General features: G+C 46.0%; 1 protein-coding gene and 1 long non-coding RNA gene across 3 annotated transcripts in view; one reads left to right on the top strand and one right to left on the bottom strand.

The window, feature by feature from the left end:
* Positions 1 to 1,360: 1,360 nt before the first annotated feature.
* SIX6 (SIX homeobox 6) lies at positions 1,361 to 16,357 on the bottom strand. Of its 2 annotated transcripts, none has more exons than XM_079963065.1 (2): positions 15,251 to 16,357; positions 1,361 to 2,600 (listed from the first exon to the last, which is right to left on the bottom strand). In XM_079963065.1, the coding sequence occupies exons 1-2, from the start codon at positions 15,820 to 15,822 to the stop codon at positions 2,423 to 2,425; spliced, it is 750 nt and encodes a 249-aa protein (XP_079819191.1). In that variant the 5' UTR covers positions 15,823 to 16,357; the 3' UTR covers positions 1,361 to 2,422. The 2 variants fall into 2 exon arrangements, with proteins under 2 accessions (XP_079819191.1, XP_079819192.1); XM_079963066.1 differs by having other exon boundaries at positions 15,310 to 16,357.
* Positions 7,450 to 17,303, top strand: part of LOC307208869 — a 288,717-nt gene continuing 278,863 nt past the window's right edge. The window contains exon 1 of the long non-coding RNA XR_013835256.1: positions 7,450 to 7,602. This is a non-coding gene — a long non-coding RNA (uncharacterized lncRNA). The remainder of the gene's footprint in view (positions 7,603 to 17,303) is intronic.

Below are 17,303 nucleotides of genomic sequence, written 5' to 3'. Positions count from 1 at the left end.
AAGAAGGTCGCGGCGGCGCAGGATGCAACGCGAAGCTAAGCAGGGCTGGGTCTGGTTAGGGCCTGGGTGGGAGACCACTCGGGGACCCACGCGGGAACAGCCTTCAGGTTCCACAACGGAAGAAACGCGGGATGTTGATGTAATCACAAAAGTACCCTGTTGCAATCGGTTTCAACTTGCTTTCCAACATTAGCTCGGGACCCAAAAGCTGAGTCGGGTTGCACTGCACCTTACAAAAAGCTGTTGGTTTTAAAAAGGGAAAGGTCCATGGGCGTAGCCAATCAAGATCAAATAAATAAAAATACTTTAACTGAGGTTCTGTACCCACAACACGAAGCCTGCTCCCCATAACACGGAGACTGCCCACCCTCAACTTAAATCCTGGCTCCTTTCCCAGCGGTGCAGCCCAGTTCTGTACACATTTACAAATAAGTGTTCAGCAAAGTGTGTCAGTATTCTGTAGGGTTGCAAATTTATTCCGCCCCATCCTGTGTATAGCATTAGCGCGCCATTGATCCGACGCATCACTTTGCACAGGATCTCTCTAGCATAAGGAGATAAAACTGGTATGTTGAAGGTAAATAGCATTTTTTAAGCGCGCCAAGTTTATGCTCATAAAGCCATACTCAAAGGATGGATCGTGGGTGTGTGGTGCCCAATTTATCCTCTGTCAACTGCAAGTTATCCCCGGGATATTTTTACTTTAAAGTAAGCACTGTTGAAAATCTGCCCTGTTTTCCATATTGAAAGGACACAGGAGCTACATCTTGCGTTACCCAGATGGCTGCAATATTTCCCCCCCTCTTGCATTAGCCCGCTGTGCGTACAAACAGGGCTTAATTCAGAAGCCAGAAAAGGCAAAGATGCCATCTTTGCAGCTCCGACCTAACCTCTAGTTTCTGCAAAGAGCAGCTGTGCACTTCAATCCTAGTAGACCCGTTGAGTTTATCAGGGCTTACCCCTCATTGCATTGTGCTGTTATTTGAATTGCTTTTTTAAAAAAGAGTAACTGGTTCGGAGAACTTCGGTTACTGGACGGCGTTGCAATGCAGTTAATAAAATAGCTACTCCTAAGTCTGGATAGGACAGACTGCTGCCTTGTTCTCTCTTCCAAGGCCCAAAGATTTTCCTGACTTTTGTCTTCTTGTACCGAAACGCTCCCTTCTCTCTTCCCACCCTCCTTCCTTTGGCTCGGTTTGTCTCTCAAAACTGCTTTACTCCAAGACCGTAAAACCTCCTTGGTGCTGAATCCACAAGCGCAATAAGGGGCCTTCTCTTTTTTGCGCACCAACGAAAATGAATAAGCGTTGCTCAAGAACGTGGATAGAATGGGCCGACTCTTGTTTTCTAGAAATCACGCTTGGTTTTAAATTCACTTCTTTTCTTTTAAATCCACATCCAGGTGCTCTCTGTGGACCTTGTTTAGACCCCAGATCCATGCAAACAAAGCGCTTCCAACTCTTCTCCTGGTTTAAAAAGCGTTTTAAGTCAAGGACGGGAAAGAAAGAATCTCAGTTTCGCTCACCTATTATTTTATTACACTGGAATTGTTCGTTTCTTGGTCTGTTTGTTGTGATTTGGCTGCCCCCTCCCCCTACAATCCCTGGTCCTGCTGCACATGCTCCACGGGGAGAAAAAGGAAATTAAATCACCAGCGCACGCAGGCATCAAGCCTCAAACAATAATTATAATAATAATATTAATAATAATTAATAATAGCAATTATGATAATCAAATAAAACAATCTACCCACAGAGCAATTCTTTAAATAAGTCAATAAACATTATATAGAATATTTATATTTATATTTATATATATGTATATGTATAAAAAAAAAACTTTTAAAAACAAAAGCGAACTAACAAACCAAACCAAACAAACAACCTCCGAAAAACAACCACCAGCAACTTTTCAGCTGGAAATCCCCAGAGGGAGGAATTAGGATTTGCGGCAGGCGACGGAGCTGCAATTTCTATCCTCCTCCCTCTAGCTTTGGCGTCTCTCTTTCTCCCTCTCCGCGTGTGTGTGACTTTTGAGGCATCTTTACACCAGATCCTGGCTGAAGGATGGAAGGCGACGAAGATGCCGCTGGGAGGACAAGCGTCAGCGGAGTCTCTCCGAGCGTTTTCGCGTCCTGCTTTTCAGACGGGCTGGACGGTCCTTGGAGACTCCGGCTGCTCCGCAGGCCCGCCACCAGCCGTCGGGCCCGGGATTGCGGACAAGGCAAAGCGGCGCAGGAAGCCGTGAAGGCGGGCAAGGCAGGCAGACAGGCACTGGCTGGCGAGGAGTGCTTGGCTGGAGGCGCAGGCGGCTGTGCCACCGCTGCTGATGCTGCTGCTGCGCCCTCGGCTCTCCCGCGCGCCCGGCCGCCCCGTCCGTCCGTCAGTCCTCCCTCCTCCTGCTCTCCTCCTCTTCTTCCTTCTCACAGATCACATTCGCTGTCGCTGGAAGTGATGGAGATGGCCGAGGAGGCGGCGGCTTTGCTGGACAGGCTGGCGGCGGGGCTGGCGGCGGCGCCCAGGAGGGGCTCTCCGGCGCTCTCCTCCTCCGACGGCAGCGACCGCCCTGCGCCTTGCGACGACAAGACTTGCTGCTGGAGCCTGCGGCGGGAGAAGCGAGAGGGAGCCGTCACTTTGGGGAGGCAGCGGAAAGAATCAAGGGCTGCCCCCTCCCTCCTTCCGGAACACCCCCACCTCTGTCTCCGGGCCCACCCACTGCACCCCCGATGCCCATCCCTGAGCCACCTAGACAGACGTCCTCAGCACCAAGACGCAGCCTCCTGCTTCCGGGCAATGTGCATTCATATTTCTAGAGGGGCGAGGAACAATGCTGGCCTTCCACCTTTGGGCTAATGACGGCCAGTGAGTGCCACACACTTGTTTTCTAAATTTGTTGTTGTTTTCTGGTGGTGCATATTTAATCCAGCCAGATGGGCTTGGGCAGGGTATAAATAATAAAATTATTATCATCATTATTAAGGCAGTAATACATTTGGATATATAATGCTTTCTGCATTTAGGTATGAACTGCACTCCATCGATTCTCTCAAAATTTCTAAAAATTTGCAAGCTGCCCTTTCCCAAGGAGATTCACAATCTATATGATGATGGTGATAGTGATGATGATGATGGTGTGATGATGTTCCCAACTAAATCCTACTCAGAACAGATCCACTGAACACAATGGACATAAGTTCATTATTTGCAGTGGATCTACTCTGAGTCGGGTTAACACGGGACGCAATCCATTATGTTTGTTATTATTGTCAAAATACAGCCATAAGTAAAACAATGACACAATGATTTTTTTTAATTAAATGATTGCAATAGACTATAGCATTAAAACACACACACACACCCCTAGCAGACCATATTAATGAGAACCCCGGTCTCTTTGGCAGAGATGAACACACCTCTTTCCCTTTGTGCTCACTCATTATGCACCTGCATTACAGCCTATACTTTCCTCTACAAATTTGTGGTGTGGGTGCATTTGGAAAACGGTATACGTTTCAAAGTGTTGGTGCTGACCTTTAAAGCCCTAAACAGCCTGGGTCCAGTATACCTGAAGGAGTGTCTCCACCCCCATCGTTCAGCCTGGACACTGAGGTCCAGCTGCGAGGGTCTTCCGCTGGTTCCCTCACTGGAAGAAGTGAAGGGAACCAGACAGAAGGCCTTCTCAGTAGTGGTAGAATTCTCCCTGTAGAATGCCCTCCCATCAGATGTCAAGAAGATAAAGAACTACACAACTTTTAGAAGACATCTGAAGGCAGCCTTGTATCAGGAGGTTTTTAATGTTTGATGTTCTATTATGTTTTAAATATGCTGTAAGTTGCCCAGAGTAGCTGGGGAAACCCGGCCAGATGGGTGGGGTATAAATATTATTTATTTATTTAGAGTTTTGGTCACTTCATCTCAAAAAAGTAATTGCAGACCAGAGGAGCCAACTCCTAGGGGCTGATGTCCCTTTGCCCCCCCCCCAATAAAATATGTGAGGAGACTGTGCCCCCCAAAGTTAATGGACATTGCCATTCAAATGTTGTACATGTGCCATGTCATGTGATCGATTTATGTGGGGCAGGGCTTACCTGGCACCCCAATATTTTATTCAAGTTGGCACCCCCGCTGCAGAGCTGGAAAGGGTAACGGGATCGAGGGGATGGGACAACTTGCCTATTGGGAAAGACTGCAGCATTTGGGACTTCTCAGATCAGAGAAAAGCCTAGTAAAAGGCAAGAAGTGTATAAAATTTATGCATGGCATTTCGGAAAAACCGAGAAGTCCAATGATGGTGAATGCTAGAAGATTCAGGACAGAAAAAGGAAAGGGATTCTCCACACAGCGCAGTTAAACTATGGAATCTGCACTGCACAAAGTGGCAGTGATGTTCACTAACTTTTATGGCTTTAAAATACGTAATCTCCTCTAATAATGCTACCAGTTGCTTCAAGTCTTGATGCCTCTGTTCTGCGTCCACTGCTGGACGCAGTATGCCTCTAAACTAAATAGTAGCAGTAGTAATAGTAATAATAATAATGATTTATTTATACCCCGCTCATCTGGCTGGGTTTCCCTAGCCACTCTGGGCGGCTTCCAACAGGATATTAAAGGTAAAGGTAAAGGACCCCTGACAGTTAAGTCCAGTCGCGAACGACTCTGGGTTTGCGGCGCTCATCTCGCTTTACTGGCCGAGGGAGCCGGCGTACAGCTTCCGGGTCATGTGGCCAGCATGACTAAGCCACTTCTGGCAAACCAGAGCAGCACACGGAAACACCGTTTACCTTCCTGCCAGAGTGGTACCTATTTATCTACTTGCACTTTGATGTGCTTTCGAACTGCTAGGTTGGCAGGAACAGGGACCGAGCAACAGGAGCTCACCCCGTCGCGGGGATTCGAACCGCCAGCCTTCCGATCGGCAAGCCTAAGGCTCAGTGGTTTACACCACAGCGCCACCCACGTCCCAACAGAATATTAAAAACACAATAAAACATCAAAAACTTCCCTAACAGGGCTGCCTTCAGATGTCTTCTGAAAGTCAGTTAGCTGTTTTTTCCCTTGACATTGGATGGGAGGGCGTTCCACAGGGTGGGTGCCACCACCGAGAAGGCCCACTGCCTGGTTCCCTGTAACCTCACTTCTCGCAGTGAGGGAACCACCAGAAGGGCCTCGGAGCTGGATCTCAGTGTCCAGGCTGAATTGCACGGTTGCACTATGGTCTTGTTGGTGGGTTTCCCAGAGGCATCTGATGGGCTACTGTGAGAACGGGATGGTGGACTGGATGCACCACTAGGCTCTTCTAATGTTGTTTGCACCCCTGTACTAACCCTACAGTCCTCTTCGTCTTATCAAAAGGTGGAAACACAATCATATGCTCTGCCACCGTCTCAGGAACTGCAACCTACCACTTCTCCAGCTCTTAGCTATTCTGATTCTGTTAGCCAAAAACACACACCATAGCAGTCGTGTATGCATCATCAGACACCATGCTTCTCCATGCCTGCATGGAGAGGGCAATGAAGAAGAAGAGGAGGAGGAGGAGTTTGGATTTGATATCCCGCTTTATCACTACCCAAAGGAGTCTCAAAGTGGCTAACAACCTCCTTTCCCTTCCTCTCCCACAACAAACACTCTGTGAGGTGAGTGGGCCTGAGAGACTTCAGAGAAGTGTGACTAGCCCAAGTCACCCAGCAGCTGCATGTGGAGGAGCGGGGAAGCGAACCCGGTTCCCCAGATTACGAGTCCACCGCTCTTAACCACTACACCACACTGGCTCTCAGTGAACGAGGACAGGGGTCAGCAAACTTGTCCCTCAGCCCTTGTGGGGAGCCGGACTGTATTTTGAAAAAAATAAGAATGAATGAATTCCTATGCCCCACAAATAACCCAGAGATGCATTTTAAATAAAAGCACACATTCTACTCATGTAAAACATGCTGATTCCCAGACCATCCGCATGCCGGATTTAGAAGGCGATTGGGCCTTAGTTTGCCTACCCATGAACTAGGACTTCCCAGCTGCTCTCAGCACATTGTAGGGTGTGGGGGTCTCATATCCATACAGGGAGAGTGGTTCTCTGATTTCGCAAAAGCCCAGGCAGACTTAAGAACTAATAAATCATTTTAATGAGCCACAAGAACACAGAAATAGCTGGACCAGGACAAAGGCCCTTCTAAGTCCAACATTCTGTTCTCCCGATGGCCAACAAAGCTTACAACCTGGACCTGAGTGCAATTGTGGGGAGGAAATTCCACAACTTAGGAGCTGCTGCAGAGAATGCTCTCTCCCAGAGCACCACCACTCAAACTTCTGTGGGCAGTGGAACTTCCAATGGCTCCCCAATGGCTCTGCAGTGGCTCCCCATTTGTGAGATGCTCTCCCCAGGGTGGTTTGGCCTGAGCCGTCATTATATACCTTTAGGTGCCAGGCAAAAATGTTCCTCTTTGACCAGGCCTTTGGTTGATTGACATCCAATACCCTTTAAAAATGTGTTGTGGAGGCGGGGAGTTATTGGGTTGCTCTTGTTTTTGTTTTTATTATTCATTTTATGTTTTTTATATTGTGATTTTAACTTGAGATCTGCGGGCATAGGGCGGTATACAAATTTTAATAATAATAATAATAATAATACCAAGATGACTTGCTATGTTGATGTTAATAAATGAGTGGGTTTGTAGGGAGGGAAGCAGTATTTCAGATATCTACATCATTTAGACCTTGACTTCTTCATTATTATTATTATTATTATTATTATTATTATTATTATTTTAGTATTTATACCCTGCCCATCTGGCTGGGTTTCCCCAGCCATTCTAATCATAGCATTACTGTATGATCAATAACAAATGATACACCTACCCTCCATGAATTTGTCTAATGCTCTTTTAAAGCATATTCTCTGTGCCTTGTGTCAATGAGTTCCACAGATTAATTATGCACTGCATAAAGAAGTACTGCCTTTCGTATTCCCAGTGGGGTGGCTTGGCCATAGAGTTTCAGAAAGGTACAGAACAATGATGTGACCATATCCCCGCACCCCACCCCACCCCGCTTAAAAAAAGACTTTCACTTTAACCATGTCACTTTAACCAAGCCACTCTGTTCCCTATTATTTCAATGCATGCTATTTCCCCAAAGGACAAAAGCTTATCTTGGAATCTGTACCCTTTGTCATTCATTGGAAGATGAGAGAAGGCAAAAGCTTACTTAAATATGTAATTTTCCTGTTCACCTACTCAGCTACTGCAAAGGAAATTAAAAAAAAATCCTTACAACTAACAGTGTAAGACACATTTTGCCTCCTCAGAAATCACTCTGTCTTTCCTTTATGGTGGGGGAACCTGATGCCCATCATCCCTGACCATTGGCAGGGGATGACAGGAGTCTGGGAAAATATGGAGGGCCACAGACTAGCCAACCCTGCCCTAAATATTTGCCTTCCTTTGGATTTCTGAGCACAATTCAAAGTGTTGGTGCTGACCTTTAAAGCCCTAAATGGCCTCGGTCCAGTATATCTGAAGGAGCATCTCCACCCCCATCGTTCTGCCCGGACACTGAGGTCCAGCGCCGAGGGCCTTCTGGCGGTTCCCTCCCTGCGAGAAGTGAGGTTACAGGGAAACAGGCAGAGGGCCTTCTTGGTGGTGGCACCCTCCCTGTTGAACACCCTCCCTTCAGATGTCAAGGAGATAAAGAATTACACAACCTTTAGAAGACATCTGAAGGCAGCCCTGTATAGGGAAGCTTTTAATGTTTGATGTATTACGGTATTTTAATTTTTGGAAGCCGCCCAGAGTGGCTGGGGAAGCCCAGCCAGATGGGCGGGGTATAAATAATAAATTATATTATTAATTATTATTATTATTATTATTATGTTTCTTCATGAACCTGCTTCAATCAGAGATTATAGAGGTATAAAGAAATGAGTATGCCCAACATTGGCCCTATCAGCAGGGCTTTTTCAGCTGTGGCCCCAGTCTGGTGGAATGCTCTGTCACAAGAGACTAGGGCCCTACGGGACTTGACATCTTTCTGCAGCGCCTGCAAGACAGAGCTGTTCCACCAGGCCTTTGGCCAGGGCACAGTCTGACCCCCTCCTTTGGCAATCCTCACAGAACTCTAACCCAATGGTTGCCATTAATTTGATTCTGAATTGATTTTGGAATGAATTGATTTCAGAATGTATTTCAATTAAATGATTATGATTTTATGTAAACTGTGTTATTTTTATTGTTGTTAGCCGCTCTGAGCCCGGCTTTGGCTGGGGAGGGTGGGATATAAATAAAAATATGATGATGATGATGTTGATGATGATGATGATGATGATGATGATCAGCAACATCATATCAGCTTCAAGGTTCCTAAGCATTGTTTTCTGTTACAGCCATGTTTGCCAAATTCAGCTAGGTCCTATTGGCTCCCAACTCCATCCATCTTATCCACCTAATCTGAAGCTGCAGTAGCCAGTGTTTTATACTTCCCCATCAGCTATCCTAGCCAAGGCCACTTCTACAATTTAAAATGGCCAGTCATAGAATGACTTCACGTGCATGTACAAATAACTTCAGCATAGACCTGGGAGAAGAACTGGTGGAAGAAGACTGGAAGAAATTCAAGGACTATCTACAAAAATATTGTAAATTGTATGATTGTTAAGAAAGATGTAAGATTAGCAAAAACATGGCTTCAACAAACTAGTTATAAAGAATATAAATTTAAATCTAATTGGAAGATGAAAAGATAAATTTTGGACAAGTAACATTTTATAATTAAGTTTCGATAAGAGTATGTTAAATCTTAAAATTTGAGATATTAATATTGAAAAATTATGTTATATGAATTAAATTAAGTTAATAATTTGCTGGTAAAATTTATGAGTTTAGAAAGCAGGAACAAGGGTTGTGAGGAAGTCCAAAGATGAATATGAAATGTGGAATTTGGGAAAAGATTGTGTTATTACCTATGTATTTTATTGTTAAACTAAAATTTAATAAATATTATAAAAAAAACAAAAAAACAAAAAAAAATAACTTCAGCATAACTTTGGTGCAGGGATGTGGGTGGCGCTGTGGGTTGAACCACAGAGCCTAGGACTTGCCGATCAGAAGGTTGGCGGTTCGAATCCCCGCGACGGGGTGAAGTCCCATTGCTCGGTCCCAGCTCCTGCCAACCTAAGAGTTCGAAAGCACGTCAAAGTGCAAGTAGATAAATAGGTACCGCTCCGGCGGGAAGGTAAACGCTGTTTCCGTGTGCTGCTCTGGTTCGCCAGAAGCGGCTTAGTTATGTTGGCCACATGACCCGGAAGCTGTACACCGGCTCCCTTGGCCAGTAAAGCGAGATGAGCGCCGCAACCCCAGAGTCGGCCATGACTGGACCTAATGGTCAGGGGTCCCTTTACCTTTACCTTAACTTTGGTGCAGGGTTCCACGGGTTTCAAACCATCTCCCTAGGGAACCCTAAGACACTCTGGAAATTTGTCTGAGGTCCTCAGTGAAAGGTTCAGGAACGACAGACAAGCCAGTTGATTCCTGCATCGGCAGGGGGTTGGACTAGATGACTCCCCCCCCCCAGGCGTCCCTTGCAATTCTACAATTCTAAGCTTCCCTGAAAGAGCATTACCAATTCCTCCCTTTAATGCACAGCCAAATAAAAGGGTTGTGTGCATTCTGCAACAGTCGGTCACTTTGCACAGGGGATGGGCGTCCCTCGTGCCATGATCTTTCTGCAATGGCCAGGGGTTCACTGACAATTGCACACAGGTTCCTCAGCAGACAGATCAGGGTGGAAATTCCTCCTGAATGCGGGAAGTTTGAGACACGTTGGTATAGCTCAAGGGGATATTTGTCCTGCTTTAGGGGCTAGGGGGTGTGGCAGGTCCACTGGAACCAGTTCTGACTCTTCCTCATTCTGCAAACTTTGCTAATTCACCACGCCTACATTTGCAGCCACTGATCTTGCCAACTGATCCACTCATGCAGTTTTAATTTAGCCATTTGTGCATTTAAATTATATTTCCCTAATTCCAAATTGTATTATTATCAACATTAATATATAGCCGTAATATTCTGGATGAAGTTTCTTTTCAAGAATGCATTTCTCAGATTATTTCAGATTCTGTAAATGCGATTATTTCTACTGTTATTTTTCTTGCAATGCTATGTTATATGATACCGTCAACTTATACACCCAGACCTTGTAAATTACATTTTGTTTGGCCCCCATTTTGTTTTCATTGGGAGTAATTGTTTTCATTTATGTAATAACCCATACAATTTGAAGGTGATATTCAAACATAAATCAAAGGCCTCTAACATACATATATATATATATATATGGATTCATTTCAGTTTCTGAAATTTTCAGTAGGGAAGGGTCGCAGGGTTGAGTGATGTTCAAAAGGTCTGCTAGAGCAGTTATTGTCGGAGACAACAGAAGTCCACAACAAATGTTCTCAACAATAATGCTTTTTTGTAGTTCTACTTTGAATATATCTGCAAAAAGTACAAAAAGAGCAGTGTATCATTCAAAGTAGAGCAGCAAAAAAGGCGAAATCAATGTATTTTGAGAAGATTTTTAGTGGTTTTTTGTTTCGTTTTGCCTCACAATAGCTGCTGTAGTATTATCGACATGGATGAAGTCATCACACATACAGCTTTTTTAATATAAAAAAGCAAAGGCACACACACCTAACACATGGACCCAGTTAACAATAGTCACTCTCTGGGTAGAATCGGCATGGAAGACCAGTTCAAGACAGAAATACTTCCAAGCACATGTGGAACACATCCTACAGAATAGCATCTAGGAACATACAGTATTTAAGATTGTATTGTTTTCCCCTCCTCTCTTTTTAAAAAATCACGTTTTTAAAATTAAACCTGCCTTGGGCAAACATGGGTGTTACAGAGCTGAAATAAAATACATCTGTGAAAAATGCAACTTCTTGATATATGCTATTTTACTGTTATTAGTGTTGTTATTCTATCATCATCATCATCATCCCTTCACCTCTTTATGTAGCCAGGCTCATTGTTACGGCTGACTACATCTCTTAGAACAAAGAACCGAAGAACTGTGTTAATCTAAGCACCGAGGGTTAAGCCTTTTCTATAGAAACGGCTCCTTTTAGCTACCAAACCTAAGACAAATACATTAATGGGTGACGATCCAATAATTTGGCATCGAAGCAGCGGTTTCTATTTCTGCAAACTATAGTGCGTAATAGTAATTTTAAACACACCCGCTTTCAAGCAACTTTTAGCAGAAATATATCTTGGATCACTTATTTGAGGCGGCTGTGGTCCCCACAAGTGTTTCAAAACATTGTTTCTTCCCCCCCCCCCGCCGCCCCCAGTTCCAATAAATTTAACCACACTTGCACTACAATGGGGAGGAAATGCAGTTTCTGCATATTGCACTATGGATTGGAATCAGCTCCTCTCCAGTAGTTTAAGGAATGTCCTACAACTGATTTCCAGCAAGGATAGTTTAGAACCAACAGTGTGTTTTTCACTGGATTCATTATTTGTATTTATTGCGTAAATGGAACCTCCACTCCCAAGTATACCGGGTTTTAAATTTTGTTTTTGTAATATGATATTTTCTTGTGTGCTATTGCTCTGCCCTTATTTTATAAACATTTATGAAATAAAGAGTCAATACTGTTTAAAAATGACACATCCACAAAAATACAGAACAAAGAAGAGTATTTTCTGAACAAAGCTTTCGACGATGTTAAGATTAGAACCAATTTTAGCTCTGAGCAATCCAGAGTAGATTTGGAAAATGCTTTTTAAAAACAAACAGCAGGGCCGTTTTTAAACACAGTCTGCTAAATGTTCTGCTTTTTCTCTTGTAGCCTTTCTCTCAGTTGAAGAATCCGCAACCCACTTAAAATAAAAGTCCTTTAATTTCCAGTTTTGCTGCATTGGCTCTTGTAGGCCTGCCTGAATTTAAGAATCTCTTTACAGCTGCAATCCCGTGTGCACCTGAACTCAGAAAGATTTACTTCCAAGTAAACATGCATGGGGATTATAGCTGTATGCATATTGCAAAACTCTCTTCTTCATTGGTTATAACTGAGGAATAGATTCAAGAATGTATACTTCGACTGGATCGCAAAAACTGCTTGTCCCCAGCAATTTCCCCTCCTCTGTCTTTCTGTCTCTCATTGCAAGTTGTTTATACATTGGTGTGCATCGCCCTCACATTTAAAGTTTGTAAGATGGAAGCCTATCTATGTTTACTCAGAAACCATTCCCGCAGCACAGGATTTACTCCTAGGTAAATCTGTATGGGATTGTTCTGTTAGGCGGATTCACAGACTTAAGCCGAAAGAATCCTATTGGATTTAAGCCGAAAGAATCCTACTGAAGTCCGTGCGACTAAACTGGTTTACATTCAAGCACTTTGGCACAATGGAATCGTAAACACGCCTCCTGCAAAATATAGGTCATTCGTGCTAATTAGTGCACCTAATTGTCATCAGAAATCCTTTCCCATTCTAAGCTAGGCTTCTTCTTCTTTTTACTTTCCCTATTTATTCCTTACGTCAAGCTCCCCATGCAGTCCTTAAACCAGCTCCCTGTTTGGCTAAATAAAAGTCCTGCACTTAAATGGCAACATGGAGCATCTTTTTAAAATTATGGGCTGTATCCAAACCGTAACCCTAGAGAGGGATAAAGGATAATGGTGAAGGGAAGCTGATGTGAATTTCCTAGGAATGGCATGCACCTTAAAATATGCATGAATCACAACTGAATATTTGACAGGTTCAATCCCTCTGCCGACTGCCATGGTAAAGAGGCTTTAAGAACCATATCTTTCAAGATACCATCATGTTGAATTCTGTTGGAGGTGGGTCTTGCTGCAGTTGAATACGGGCATTTACTACTGTTGTGTCTTTGCAGTGAAACACAGCAGTGTGTCTATGTCCTTTTACAAATTGGATTTAGAAAATGGATGGACGAACGGACAGCTGCTTAAAAGGAGAATGGCATAGCCATACCACATACTTCTCAACAGGAGAAGTATTTTGCTCCCTTTGCTCCCGAGTTGCTCCTGGTTTTAAATTAAAAGTGCTTGCTCGTGGTTGATTGCATTTAGAGACTGATTCGAAACTCATTACTCAAAGTAAGCCATTTTTTAAAAAAATCATTTAAGTGTGGTCCCGTGTCCCTGTACACTTGGGAATATCTTCTTTCGAGTTAAAGGGGACTTACTTCTTATAAACATGATTTTAAGGTAGCTACACGTGCATTTAGGACTGGCGAGCAATCAGCTTGATCCACTGAAATGCTTTTTTTAAATGAGCCATTAACGAGGTTATGCACCAGATAGCATTAACAGTATTAGAAATATCCATCTGTATAGATGGGTATCAGCAAGCATGGCATAATGGTATTAAATGATAACCCCCGGTAGTGAAATAGATATTGTATTTTAAGATATGCTTATTTTAAACCCATCAGCTGGTCTCTACCTATGCATTCATACATACAGGCAATGCCTTTATCCTTTAGTCAAGCAGAGATGATGTGCTGGATAGTCAAAGGAAATTAAAAGAAAAATGAAAGCCAAAGCTTTAATTGTAGATGAATTGTTAGAGGAGATAACAATAGTAAAAAATAGATTTTAAAATAGAAAAAAACTATATCCTATGTCATGTACCTGCTTTCTTCCCTTCTTTAATTTTAATTCTTTGAAGAATCATTTTGCAGTTCTCCAAACCTGCCTAGTTTCCTTCCCTCCCAAAAAGATGTTTCATAAATTAATTTCCAAAAAGATGTCCCATACATTAATTAAACTGCAGAATGCAACAGGCTCAGCAGCAGTACACGTCTACAGATACAGGGACGCTGCAGAAAAGTAAGCAGATGTAATTGCCCGGCTGATCCTCAACATACTTACTTGGAAGTAAAATGACGTTTCTGCATCTCATATCTCCCTGAGCTCAAGTTTTTTTACAACCCCCCACCCAACTATGTACCAGCAACTCAGGATAATGCTTTGTGCATCTGATGAAGTGGACTGTTGCTCAAGGAAGCTTATGCCACAATTAATTAGTTTTTTCTTGGAGGTCCCACAATGCTGCAGCGTTGCTTATTCTGCAAAAGGCGATCAAGGCTGCTCATCTGGAAATCGGTTACAGGAAATCTGGTTTCTAAATAGCAGGCTGATATCAATGTGGCTTGATCCTAAATTGGTAATTTAATACTTGTTTTGCAACTCATTTCCCAGCTCCGGGCTTAGGATCCGGGTGGACAAAAGAAGCTCACATTCTTACTTGTCTCCTCCCACAATCCCACTCTGTGGGAAATTCGAGCAGGGGAAAGTACAACCCTAAACGCTGTATCTAGAGAGCAAGCCTCACTGAACTCAGTGTGATTTACTTCTGAGTAAAGGTGCATAATACTGTACTGCAAATTTCCTCCAAAGTCCTTGCTCTTTGGACTCAATTGGGAGGGTGAGATTAGCGAGGACTTGCTCCAAAGTGAATGTAAAGACTGCCGTGGAATAGGGAGATTTTAAGCACATTTTACATATGCGGTCTTCAAACACCTTAAGGCGAAGTTTAAAAACCCCCATCTGTCTCAACGGAGCAGATTCACACGAGCGGCTTCCAGAATTTCCCCCCACGAATTCAGATTCAATTCAACTTACTTAGAATGGGGGGGGGGGTTATTGTGCAGTGCTTTAAGCTTAATGGGTCCTATTCTGGAAACCTGAACATGAATTTTCGCCTGAGTATCCTCCTCCTGCCTACGTTAGCTGCTATCTCGATTCGGTCGTAAAAGCTAATACCCAAAGACAGCAAACGAAGCTAACCGAGTGAATCTGACGCGGGCCGGGGAAGAGAGCAGCAGGATTCGCACCCTCGCCTCCCCGCTATTTGGAAGCGGAGACGGTCGCTGAAAGGGGGATTCCAAGCGGGCGCTAGTCCGCTTTGAGGCCCCTGGGCGTGGAACAACTAACCCAATAAAATGGGGTGAGGACTTGGGGGCACGAGAAGGAGAAATCGCCAGGCGAGGGGGGGCCGAATAAGAGGACCATCTCCTTTTCCTACAGTGCCAGCAGCGCAACTGGAACTCAATCTTCGTATCTGTGTTTGGAGAACTCGTGAGTGCGCGCAAGAGTCTAGGAAGGGTATGAGTGTATCTATAGCGGCGCGGTCGCCACCCGGCCAGCCACCCTCCCCCGAGATCTTCCTCCTCCTCCTCCTCCTCCTCCTCGGTCCATCCCCGCCGTGCGCTACCGACCTGTTCTTGGCGGCGGCGGCCCTGTCCCTTTGCCTGCGGTTTTTGAACCAGTTGCCCACCTGCGTGGGGGTGAGTCCGGTGGCTTGGGCCAGCTCTCGCTTTTTGCTGGGGTTTGGGTAAGGGTCCTGCAGGTACCACTCTCGCAGCAGGTGCCGCGTGCGCTCCTTGAAGCAGTGCGTCTTCTGCTCGCCGTCCCAGATGGTGCGCGGCAGCGGGAACTTCTTGCGCACGCGGTACTTGTCCACCGGCCCCAGCGGGCGGCCGCGCAGCTTCTCGGCCTCCTGGTAGTGCGCCTCGAGCCACAGCGCCTGCAGCTTGGCGTGCGACTCCTTGGGGAACTTGTGGTTTTCCAGGATGTGGTACAGCTCGCGGTAGTTGCCGGCGTGGAAGGCCACGATGGCGCGCGCGCGCAGCACCGACTCGTTGCGGTTGAGAGCCTCGCAAGCCGCCGGCGCCACCGGCAACGACCACAGGAAGCGCCCCAGGCGCTCCACGTCGCCGCTCTCCTCCAGGGTCTCGCACACCCCGGCCACTTGCTGAGGGCTGAAGTTGAGGATGGGCAGCTGGAACATGGAGGCGGCCGGCGAGGGGGCCAGGGCAGGCGAGAGGGATGGCTGGGCTGCTGGCGACCACGCTTCCCCCGGGTCACCTCTTGCGCGCAATGCGCAGGAACGCCGAATCAAGGCGCCTCTTCTCCGCGCCTCGGGCTGGGCAGCCTCTACCGCGGGTCAAGGCGCCTGGTCCCTTAGTTATGGGGCTGCAGGGTTGCAGCGACTCTTCCACGCGTCGGAAACGACTCCCAGAGCCGAGCCTCTTCAAACAGCGGCGCTGCTTTGGGCGGAGGACACGCTTCTTCTCTTTTCTCCTGGGTTCAGAAAGCCAGCGCGCGCGCTCTCTCTCGCGCGCTCTCTCTTCAGCCCTCCAGATAAGGGGTAAAAAGCCTTTCTCTCTCTCTTACCCTTCCCGTCCCCTCCTCCTCTTCCTTTTGCGCGCTTCAGGCGCTCGCTTGGCTAACCTTTCGCAGCAGCAGCAGCGGCCGCCGCGCGCGCGCGCTGCGCTAGGGCGCTGGGAGAAAGACTGCGCCGCGCTCCGGCGGCTGCCTCAAGTTGGCAAGAGGGAGGGACCTGTGCGTGAATGGAGGAGGGAGGGCGAGGGAGGGGAAACAGGGGAAAGCCCCCCGCTTCCTCCACCACCGCCGCCCCCCACACACCGCACCCTCGGTCTCCCTTCCAGCTTCTGATTTGCTGCTGTTGGCCTCGCCAGATTGGCTGCCCCCTCGGTTTCCATGGCAGGCCGCCTGCCCATCACTGCCAAGCCTCTGCCAATCAAAGAGCGAAATCCTGCCAGCGCAGCAGCTCCGAGCGCGCTTGGAGAAGGAGGGTGGGCGTCCTCCGCCCTTTCCCCGCTTCTCCCTTTCTTCCTTTCAGCACCTCCCCACGGTCGACAGCGCCCAGTCACTGCACTGGCCCTTCGCTAGCAGGGAGAACTGGAGGGTTGTGGTGGGGAGAGTGTTTTCTTTGCAAGAGATTTGCGCTGTATTCAGATAGAGGGCGCAGGCGCGACCGGGCGCTGCCTGAGATGGCGAAGCGGTGTGGTTTTCGCGAGGAAAAGGGAATGGTAACTCTGCCACTCAACTTTCCCAAATATAATCCGAAATAAAACCAACTCATTCAGCATCTGATCTGGAAAGGGAAAGCACCGCGATCGTACTCCGAAGTATCTCATTACAGGAAAATGTGTCTCTTTTTAAATAAATTAAAAAAATTGCCCAGTAGCTTCAACAGGTTTACCATACCCATTGAATCACCCATGTTCTACTACCCTCCTGAGAAAAAACCCACCCCACCCTCCCACTATATATAAGGGTCTGGTGACTTCTGATTCAATGTATCTGAAGAAGTGTGCATGCACCAAGAACAAACTTAGTTGGTCTCTATGGTGCTACTGGACTATTTATATATATATTTCAACTGCGTCTGACCAACACGGCTACTTATCGGAATCTTTTTTAAAAGTTAGCTTCATGCAGTCTGATGAAAGGAGGCGGAGGCTT

This window comes from Podarcis cretensis (assembly GCF_951804945.1).
Source record: "Podarcis cretensis genome assembly, chromosome: 1".
In the NCBI taxonomy this organism is placed as follows: Eukaryota; Metazoa; Chordata; class Lepidosauria; order Squamata; family Lacertidae; genus Podarcis; species Podarcis cretensis.
This window is presented reverse-complemented; position numbering and strand designations above follow the sequence as displayed.